Source organism: Orycteropus afer, unplaced genomic scaffold (genome assembly GCF_000298275.1).
Source record: "Orycteropus afer afer isolate SDZICR_OR568_19922 unplaced genomic scaffold, OryAfe1.0 scaffold00194, whole genome shotgun sequence".
NCBI lineage: Eukaryota > Metazoa > Chordata > Mammalia > Tubulidentata > Orycteropodidae > Orycteropus > Orycteropus afer.
In genome coordinates this window covers 4758533-4769819 of record NW_006921781.1, presented here as the reverse complement: position 1 = coordinate 4769819, position 11287 = coordinate 4758533, and the positions used below count along the sequence as shown (strand labels likewise).

General features: G+C 39.5%; 1 protein-coding gene across 1 annotated transcript in view; it reads right to left on the bottom strand.

The window, feature by feature from the left end:
• Positions 1-11287, bottom strand: part of CCDC122 (coiled-coil domain containing 122) — a 92537-nt gene that overhangs the window by 61832 nt on the left and 19418 nt on the right. The window contains exons 3-4 of the mRNA XM_042781912.1: positions 1893-2291; positions 289-405 (exon numbers count right to left, since the gene is read on the bottom strand). Coding sequence (XP_042637846.1) covers positions 289-405; positions 1893-2291 — 516 coding nt within the window. The remainder of the gene's footprint in view (positions 1-288; positions 406-1892; positions 2292-11287) is intronic.

The following is an 11287-nucleotide window of genomic DNA, read 5'->3' as shown; positions in this document are numbered from 1 at the left end:
AAATGCATTGATCCTTGTCACTTTAGTTTTGTATATTTCACTATAAATAAATTATATTTCAATAAAATGCATTAAAAAAAAGAAGGGCATGGGGTGTGAGGGGGTTTACTGGGAAGGGAGAGGAGAGTGGGTTAGGGTTGAGGATGGTAATTTGGGAGTGAAACCAAATTTATACAAAATGTTGAATGTAAAATTCTGCTCTGTAAATTTGCACCTAAAGCACAATTAAAAGAAAGAAAGAAAGAAATGAGTCCATAAAATAGTAAAATCCAGATAATAAAAACTTACCTCTATTTCTTTTCTTAATTTTTCATGTGTCTTTTTCTCTTTCTCAAGAAAATATGTTTTTTCAATGAGAGATTCTTTTATCATTATAATTTTATCACTTAGCTTTGTAATGTCTTCCTGTATTTTAAAAAAATTTAAAATATACAAGTCAAACAAAAATGGCCAATATAAATCTAAAATTTTTAGTGTTTCTGCAATTTAACAAAACTAGCTATAACAATTAATTTTGATACATAGGATTAAGATATTATTTCTATTTTTTAGATATACAGAATAAAGAACTGTCATTTAAACAAAAAAAAGCTTAGATCTAAAAACTTAGAACTAAAATCCAAATGAAAACAACACATAAAGGAAAGTGGTCGTCATGGTGGCAATTGCCCAGCAACAGTATAAAGGATATTTTTTAATTCTCTAGCAAGAAATGATAGACGTTTTAATTTTGTATCTCCCACTGTCTTCAGAGAATAGAAAGAGAAATAGAAACATGCTTAAGGTGCAATTATTAATTCATATTGTTTGCATAACAGCATTAGGCATACTAAATTGATTTGAATTGGTCTGAATCCATTAGCTTAGAAGCTAGGGCTTCAGCATTTTTGTGATTCACACTTTCTTCAACAAATAGTTTAATTGTTCACTGTGATTTTGTTTGTCTATATATTTTTATAAATCCACAGGGGAATTAGGATGCTTCCTTTATGCATTTGCATATTTGGCATAGTTGCTACATAATTCACATACTGGTCTAAAATTTAAAAATTTTGAAAACTAGTTCTTGAACGTAGTTAGAGAATCTATGAGTATTTTAGTAACTGTAATAGGGAAAAGAGACCCTAAATTCAAATAGGTTCAACAGAGACACTTTTTATTAAGCCTTGGACAGGACAAAGACAAAACAAAGCAATCATTCAGGATGAGGGAAACCATCAACATGCACATAGTACAGAAAGCTGAATGGAGTCTGCTGAGTCATGGCAATGGGGCTAATAATATATGGTCAAAATAAAAAGGAATCATCACAAAACATGATTGGTGGCGCATGGATTCCTCATGGTTGCAGGTGGGACTATAGAAGTGAGGGGATGGGGCATGATTTGGATACTATATAACTAAAGATAGAAAAGGTTTCCAGGATTGGTTCTAGGCCTTGACTACTTGGCTAGGTGGTGGTCTGGACAGGCTGTGACTCATGATCACACAGCCTGAGTCTTAGCCACAAGGTGGCTACAAAACAATACCAAGACCCCAATCTTAATATAAATTAGAAAAGGACACACTCAAGCAAGTTCCCTAGTTCTTTGTATGAGCATAATCTACTTTCAACCACATTCTTCCTGAAGGCAAACTGCCTGTCCCTAGGTTTGTCCTGGAATATGTCTATGCATCGCCACAATGCTGGTTTAATGGTCAGAAAGAACCCAAATGGCGTCTGAAAGTTATGTCAAGCCTCAAAATGGAGTCAGGGAGCCCACTGCAGACCACAGCCTTCCACAAACCCTAGCGCTTTAGAATTTAAGTTCTAATACATAACTTAAGGATACATTTATCATATACTTAAAAAAACAGTATAATAAAAAAAAAATTTTGATGATAGTTCAAACCTGTACTTGCTTTATCCGATTTCCTTCTGGATTTTGAAGATCTTTCATAAGTTCCTCTTTCTCTGTCTTTAGTTTTTTAACGAGATCTCGTTTTTCATAAAGTTCCATCATGAATGACCATTTGCTTTCTATCTCTCCCAAACTATCTTTATGTGCTTTCATTTTTGCATAATATGCATTATATCTTATCATGTGTTCCTCAAAATCTTCTTGAGCTGCTTCTACGTCAAACTGAAGCTTTACATTTTCTGTATGTAAGGATTTGATTTGAGTTTCCAGGCTTCTACAGTGAAGTTTGGTATTCTCTATGGCAGCATCTTGCTGATAAATTTGCCTTTCTGTGTCTTTAGTTTCTGCAGAGACAGATGCTATTTGTATTTCAAGTTCATGAAGCTCATTCTGTAATATATAGCAATAGTTTCATTATTAATTCATGATATTAAACATGAAAGGAAAGTAATTGTTTTAATGCATAATGCATGTAGGAAAATTGCTTAATATAAAACAATATATTTATCAGCTATAGAAAAATTGATAAATAGAAGGAAACATGCAATAAAGTTAAAAAAAATATATATAATCTCAGAGGAAACCCAGAGTTACATAGTTCTCATTTTTTAATGGTCATGTAATTCTAAATATTAAAACTGTATTATTTTGTCTTAACATTTCATAGGTAAAATATACTTTACAATTATTCTAATAATGTGTTTATGAGGATCGTAAGTACACACTGAAGAAAAACAGTATGATATAAATGATAAAGCCCTAGGTTATGAATCAAAGGATCAAGGTTCTAGCTTCCATACTGCTATTTACTGGTTAGAATGATGATCATGTGTAACTCAATTCCCCTATCCAAACCTCATTTGTAAAATGAGTGTAATGCTCTCTACCTTGCCTCTCTGAATCATTTGCATTGCTAAGCAGTCCTTTCTTATTAAACCTGGTTTTCACACTATCACTCTTCTCTGGTTTTCCTCAGATGTCTCTGAGCATTCCTTCTCAATCTCAATGAGTCCTTCAAATATAGGTCTTCCTCGGGGTTCAGTCATATAAATTCTTCTTCTCATTCTATATATTTTCACTAGTTAACCTCATCTATATTCACAGCCTGAGCTACAGAGACTGAGGAGTCTGGCTCCTGACCAAAAACCTATAACCTATGTGTGATCTTTCAGGATGGACTACAGGTGATTACAAAGGCTTTATCTGACAGGCCTCAGGATGAAAGCTGCTCACCAACCCCCAACCCCCATCCCCACCCCCACCCCCGCCCAACCAGACTTGGGGCACAGGCATGCATTGCAGTCTCTGGAGGGAGTTGCAGTCAAAGAGTCAGCCTATGCTCTTTTGCATATGTGCATTCCTAGCCCAGACAACTCCACACAGTGGCATCTTTACTGGGGCCCTGGGCAGACACCTTCCTCAGGTGCCTCAGCTGATGCCTCCTTTTCAGGCAAAAGTGTGTTGTGGGGGAGACCTTGAAGACACTTCATAACTCTGATTCAGTACTTGATACTTTTCCTCTACTAGCCTTCCCCCCTTGCCCTCCTCTTGACTCCTGAGGTCCCTAAAACTGCAGGAGCCTTGGCAGTGCAATGGGTCCTCACATGTGTGCTAATCCACCTGACCCTTGCCCAGGTGCACAAGGGTCATTTCTGGGGAAATACTGAAAGGGGGAGCTGGTGCCTTTTTAGAGTTTAATCTCTTGCTTATGTAATTGCAGTAAGTGATTAAGTGGATCACTGTTATTTCATTTTGGCTCACTATTTTAATCAGGCACTCTGACACCTAACAGCTCAGCTCCCTGATATATATGCCAGTGATTCATAGAATCTAAGTGCCCATTGAGTTCAAGACCCAGATGTCACTGAACATTTCAAATTGTTCATGTTGTATTAGAGCTTAAATTCTAAAGCACTTGGGTTTGTGGAGGGTTGTGGTCTACAGTGGGAGCCCTAGCTCCATTTTGAGCTACAGTGGGAGCCCTAGCTCCATTCTGAGGCTTGACAAAAGTTTCAGATGCCCTTTGAGCTCTTTCTGACCATGAAACCAGCATTATGGCCATGCACAGACAAGTTTCAGGACAAACCTAGGGAAGGGCAGTTTGCACTCAGGAAGAGTATAGTTGGAGGTATAGTATGCTCGCACCAAGACCTAGGGAACTTGACTGAATGCATCCTTTTCTGATTTAAATTAAAGTTGGGGTCCTGGTATTGTTTTGAAGCCTTATGGCTAAGACTCAGGCCACATAGTCATGAGTCATATCCTGACTACCACCTAATCAGGTAGTCAAGATCCAGAATTAATTCTGTAACCCTTTTCTATCTTCAATTATGTATGTATACCAGTCATGGTCCTTTCCCCACTTCTGTAGTCCCAGCTGCAACAATGATGAATTAATCTGCCACCAATCATGATTTTGTGGTGATTCCTTTGTTTTCAATCATATATAATTAGCCCCATGGCTGTGACTCAGTGGACTCCATTCAGCTTTTCTGTACTGCATACATGCTGATGGTTTCCCTCACCCTGAAGACTTTGTCTTTGTCCTGTTCAAGTCTTAATAAGTGTTTCTATTGAGGAGCTCTGGAGACACTGTTTGAATCTTTTCCTCTATTAAAATACCCATAAATCAGAATAAGTCCATGTCCCCTGAAATCTGTTTCCCCTTGTATCAGTTATCTGTTGCTACAACCCTAAAACCTCAGTGACATAAACATAGTGCTTATTGCTCACATGGCTGGGATCAGCTGGGGTTGGCTAGTGTACCAGGTGTTCTGGTTACCTAGTGCCATTCTGACAGGAAACATACCACAAATGGGATGGCCTTAACAAACAGGAGTTTATGCTTACAATTTGGAGGGTTTAAGTCCAAGTTCAAAGTGCCAGACTCTAGGGGCTGGGTGAAAGCCCCTCAACCTTGGTGTGCAGCCCTGCCTCCTGCTCCTGGCCCACTGGAGCTAGAGATGTTTCTTCACTCAGCTGCTGGCTGCTGTGGCCGAGAAGCCCCAAGTTTGACAAGTAAAAAGGCACAGCCCCGATGTTGCCAAACCACACGGCAGGCCATTAACTTAAGTCTATTGTAAGTCCCAAGGCCAGCAGAGTATAGCAGGCTGCTGAGCAATGGTACGGCTACATTCAGGGTCCAAGCATGCCATAGGCTAGAGACCCATCCCAAAGCTTCTCCTTATGTACAGGAAGCAGATCACATCCCCATGGTAGCTACTCAGCTGCTTGTGGTAAATCCCACCATGGAGTTGATTGCCAGTCTCATCATGGGGAATAACTACTACCAGCGACTCAACCAGGCCCAGCCAAATTGACATACAAACATAGCTACCACACCAGGCATGGCTGTAGCTCCCCAAAATGGCTCCCAGACCCCATCCTGTATAGCCAAATGCTGGATAATGCAACATCATCTCTGCTCCCCGTCTCCCCTTGTGGGCCACACTCCTTATTGTTGTTGTTAGGTGCCATCGAGTCGGCTCCAACTCACAGCAACCCTATTCACAACCGAACGAAACACTGCCTGGTCCTGTGCCAGCCTCACAATACTTGATATACTTGAGCCCATTGTTGCAGCCACTGTGTCAGTCCATCTCATTGACGGTCTTCCCCTTTTTCATTGACCCTTCACTTTACCAAGCATGATATTGTTTTCCAGTGAATGGTCCCTTCTGACAACATGACCCAAGTAGGTCAGAAGAAGTCTGGACATTCTCGCCTCCAAAAAGCATTCTGGCTGTGCTTCCTCTAGGACAGAGTTGTTAGTTCTTCTGGCAGTCCGTGGTACTATCCGCATTCTTCCCCAACACCACAACTCAAAAGCATCACCTCTTCTTTGGTCTTCCTTATTCCCTGTCCAGGTTTCATAGGCATATGAGGTAATTGAAAATACCATGGCTTGGGTTAGGTGCACCTTAGTCTTCAAAGATACATCTTTGCTCTTCAGCACTTTAAAAAGGTCTTTTGCAGCAGATATGCCCCGTGCAGTATGTTGTCTGATATCTTGACTGCTGCTTCCATTGATGATGATTGTGGAGCCCTATTCCTTAGTTAATCTTATTGTGGGCACATACCACCAGACCTTACCCTGACTCCCTACCAGCATCAGGCACCACTGGACCTCAAATCAGATTCATAACACCTATGTGATAGTTCCCCAAACAGAGGTATAAATAATAACAAACAACGCACTACTGTCGAGTCAGATCCGACTCATAGCGACCCCTCCTTGGGTTTCTGAGGCAGTATCACTATGGAAGTAGATTGCCCAATCTTCTTTCTGAGAAGTGGCTGGTGGGTTTGAACCACCAGCCTTCTGTGATGATGACAGATGTGGAAAAGTGGGAGCCATATCTACTAACATCCCAGCTAGTCACATGCTTAAGCTCAGAGTCAAAGAAGTATGCCCAGACACTCTGGGACAGCATTGCAAAACAACACATGTGGCAAAGGATGTGAATATAGGGAAGGATGAAGAATTGAGACCAAAAATGTGGTGGAATATTTTGGAAAAAGATAGCAATATGGTGGCACAACATGAAAAATGTAATCAATATCCCTGAGCTGTAATTGTGGAAGTGGTATGTTGCCAAATGTCATGTTGTGTATGTTTTCACCATAATAAAAGTTAAAAAAAAGGAATTGAGACAAAAATGCAAATTACCACAATCCTTTATTCTCAAATTCAGTTAATGGTACTACCTTGGGAGCCATCCTTAATTCCTCCCTTCTCTTAGGTGGCGTAGTGCCTAAGGTTTCCCATTGCACTTATAAATTAGTTAATGTGGCTTACATGGCCATATATGCTTCAGTCCCTACGTACTTTGCCATTCCTCTCAACTTCTACTACAGTCAGATGTTCCAGCCTCCTATATGTTAAATATGCATAGTTCCTTCCCAATTAAAAGACCAAAAACCAAACTCATTGCCACTGAGTCTATTCCAACTCATAGTGACCCCATCAGTTTTCCAAGGCTGTAAATCTTTATGGAAGTAGATTGTCTCATCTTCCTCCCATAGAGCAGCTGATGGGTTTGAACCATGAATCTTCTGGTTAGCAGCCAAATGCCTTACCCACTCCTTCTCCTACCTAAAAGAATTTGGAACTATCATTCCCTTTGTCTTAGAATTCTCCATTCCTAGTTATTAGCTGCTGAGCCTTGTTTTCCCCAATTCAGCTTTATTCTCAGAAGATCTTCCTCTTTATTATTTTATTCTTCAGTATCATAATATAAATTAGGCACTCACCTTCCTGCCCCAGTTACTCTTTATTACTTTACCCTATTGTATTTTCTTGGTAATACCATTTCCAGAAAGATGTTTACTTGTGTTTTATCCACCATGCAAAGGCATAAAACTGTGTGGTTCATAACAAATTATGGATAACATTGTGAAGAATGGGAATTCCAGAACACTTAATTGTGCTCATAAGGAACCTGTACATACACCAGGAGGTTGTCGTTCCAATAGAACAAGGGGATGCTGCATGGTTTAAAATCAAGAAAGGTGTTCATCAGGGTTGTACATTTTCACCATACTTATTTAATCTGTATGCTGAACAAATAATCTGAGAAGCTGTACTATATGAAGAAGAATGAAACATTAGGATTGGAGGAAGACTCATTAATAACCTGCAATATGCAGATGACACAATCTTGCCTACTGAAAGTGAAAAGGATTTAAAGCACTTACTGATGAAGATCAGATACTACAGCCTTAAGTACAGATTACATCTCAGTATAAAGAAAACAAAAATCCTTATAAGTGGACCAATAAGAAACATCATGATAAATGGAGAAAAGATTGAAGTTGTCAAAGATCTCATTTTACTTGGATCCACAATGAACATACATGGAAGTGTCAGTCAAGAAATCAGATGTATTGCACTGAGCAAATCTGCTGCAAAAGACCTCTTTAAAGTGTTAAGAAGAAAAGATGTCACTCTGAAGACTAAAATACACCTAGCTCCCAAGGTAATTTTAGTCACTTTATATGAATGTGAAAGTTAGACAACAAATAAGGAAGACCAAAGAAGATGCCTTTGAATTGTGATGTTGGCTAAGAATACTGAAAATACAATGGACTGCCAGAAGAATGAACAAATCTGGTCTGGAAGAAGTACAGGCAAAATACTTCTTAGAATAAAGAATGGGAGACTTCATCTCATTTACTTTGGTCATGTTGTCAGAAGGGACCATTCCCTGGAGAAGGATATCATGCTTGGTAAAGTAAAAGGTCAGTGAAAAAGAGGAAGACCCTCAATAAGATGGACTGACACAGTGGCTGCAACAATGGACTTAAGCATAGAAAGAATTGTGAGGATGACACAAACTGGGCAATGTTTCACTCTGATGTACACAGGGCCACTGTGAGTTGGTGCCAACTTAACAGCACCTAACAACAACAAATCCATTTATGAAATTATCTTCTTTTTGTTTATTTATCACTACCTCCTGACTAGAAACTAAAGCTCCATAGGTGTAAGAACCTTATCTATCTTATTTACCACTGTCTTCCAAGTGCTTAAATAATGCCTGGCATAAAGAGGTGCTCAATAAATATTTATTCAATGAGTGATTGAATAATGCACATGGAATGGTCAGAAGAGGGACACATATCCAGCCAATCAGAACAGGCTATCAACCCTACTAATCAATATGGGGAGAGATGACATTTCCACTGATTTCTCAATATCTCTTCTCTTTTCTGCACTAACGTAATAGACTGTTAACTTTTCTCCCTGGCTTTAGTCTTTTCCTCCTTCAATCTATTTCTACCCTTTCACTAGAATTATCTATCTATCTGTTGCATTATTGAGGTATATTTGATATAAATAAAATGCAAATATTTAAAGTTTACAATTTGATGAGCCTGAAGTACTTACATGCTTAAGAGACTATCACAATTAAGATAGATACTAAACATATTCACTATCCACGAAAGTTTCCTCTTCATGCTTTGCAATCCATCCCTCTCTCTCCACTCTTAGCCACTGATCTGCTTTCTGTCACTATATATTCATTTGTATTTTAAATAATTTTATATAAACAAAATCATACAATATACACTGTTTTTTACTCTGTCTTCTGTCTTTTTCCACTCATTGGAACGAAGATTGGACAATCTACTTCCATAGTGATACTGCCTCAGAAACCCAAGGAGGGGCACTATGAGTCAGATCCGACTCAACAGCAGTGAATTTGGTTTGAGTTTGGTTTCTTTCATTCAACATAATTACTTTGAGATCCATCATGCTGTTGTGTATATTAATGTATTATTTTTTCTTTTTATTTTGAGCAGCAATCCATTATATGGATATATCACAATTAGTTTTATCTGTTCAAATTCTAACTAATGGATGTTTGAGTTGTTTTCAATTTTCCAGTGGGAGAACATTCTTATTTCTCTTGGACAAATATCTAGGCAGAGAATGGAATGTCTGGGTCATAATGGTAGGTATATTTTTAACTTTTTTTTTTTTTAAACTGGAAATTATTTGCTAAAGTGGTTATATGATTTTACATTTCAACTAGAAGGGTATGAGAGTTCCAACTGTTCCATATTCCCCCAACACTTGGTATGGTCAGTCTTTTTAAATTTAGTTATTCTAATATGTATAGAAGGAGCTCTAGTGGTACTGTGGTTAAAGCATTGGGCTGTGAACCAAAACACTGGCAGTTCAAACCTACCAGCCACTCTATGGGTGAAAGATGAGGCAGTGTGCTTCCATTAAGATTTATACAGAGCCTTGGCAGCTTGGTTAAGATGAAGTCTTACTAACAGACTGTGTGCCAGATCCCTCTATCAACACAGATTTTGAGAAACTCAGTAAACCGATACAAGTAATGATACTGGAATTATGAACAGCTAATGAGAAGATGAAGTATTAGCTCCAGTGAAGACAGAGAAAGGGAGCAGGTTAAGTGATTGGGAAAAATAAAAAACTGGCCCAGTGGGTGGAGCTGAAGAGAAGTCATTAGAAATACAAAGGAGGTTGAGGAGGAGGAAAAATAAAACACTTCAGGGAACCCACAGTCATCAAGGATACAGGATAGTCACACAAGGAGTACTTTAAGGTGAGCTAAAGCCATGAGTGGGGGTGAAGATTGTACTGGAAAATGGAGTAGGACCCCCTTAGTTTAAGCTGCTGCAGAGTCTGGAAGGCAGTGGAAGAAAGGGAAGAGAAACTCTCTCCATATTAACAGAACCCCAAATTGGACACACAGTAGTGGGCTCAAGTCCAACTCTTAGCAACCCTTTTTAGCACAGAATGGAACTGAAGCCTGGGATTTCAGGACTTGTGGAGCCATGCAGAGGAGGGCAGTCCTTTAACTGTTGGGGCAGCTGGTGGGTTTGAACTGTGGACTTCCACTGAGGGCTGAATGCCATCATAAGCAGACTGCTCAAAATGGAGCCAGGGGCTGCAGCTGTCCTTCTCCACACCTGCATCACTGAGTTATTTCACACTAAGCACAGAAAACAGGCTTTGACTTTCTCCTCTGGGGGTTCCTTCTTGTGTCAGTCTCCCTTCTTCTGCACAGGTGCTCTAGTGAATGAGCAGATTCTACCACAGCAACCAGTTCACAGGGCCACTTGCTGAGCATAACTGGAGGGACCCTTCGTTAAATATCTTATCCTCCCTTCATTTTTCTACTATCCTCTTGCCCAATCTTATTTCTTTATATCTGGTCACTTGCCCTATTGCCTATTCATATTCCTTCATTTTTGCCAAACCTTCATCCCTCTCATCTACCCACTTTTGTTTCTCTCTTTTTCTTATATTCTATTTCCTTTTCCCCTATTTCTTGTCATTGATTTTTGTTTTTTCTTTTCATCTCTCTTCTTCTCTTTTTTTTTCCCTTGCCTCATCCAATGGGAGGAACATAAAGACGTTCCACTAGTCAGCCATAGCTACTACTGACCATCTCACACAACAGATAAATAGCACCAATAGCTCCTGCACACAGGATCAATGACAGAGAATGGACAACACCTGCTTGTCCCAGCTGCAAATCCTCTTCACAATGAAGAGAGACCTGCACCCACATCCCCACCAGAGATTCCACCAACACAGAGAAAAGCCAACACAGAGATTCCCCACCAGAGATTCCACCAACACAGAGAAAAGCCAACACAGAGATTCCACCAACACAGAGAAAGCTGTGAAAAAAAGAAAAAGGTGGGGACCAGGTTTGCTGGTCTGATAGAGCCTGGTGGAACCACTGAGACTGTGGCCCCTAGCTATCCTTCAGGTCTGGAATTGAACTCACACCAGTGGATTCCAGTGAAAAAAAATACAGTCATATGAGTTGAACATTTACCTCAAGTAGATACACTCCTTGGAGAGAACAATCATGGGAGAAAGAAGGACTGCTTATGCA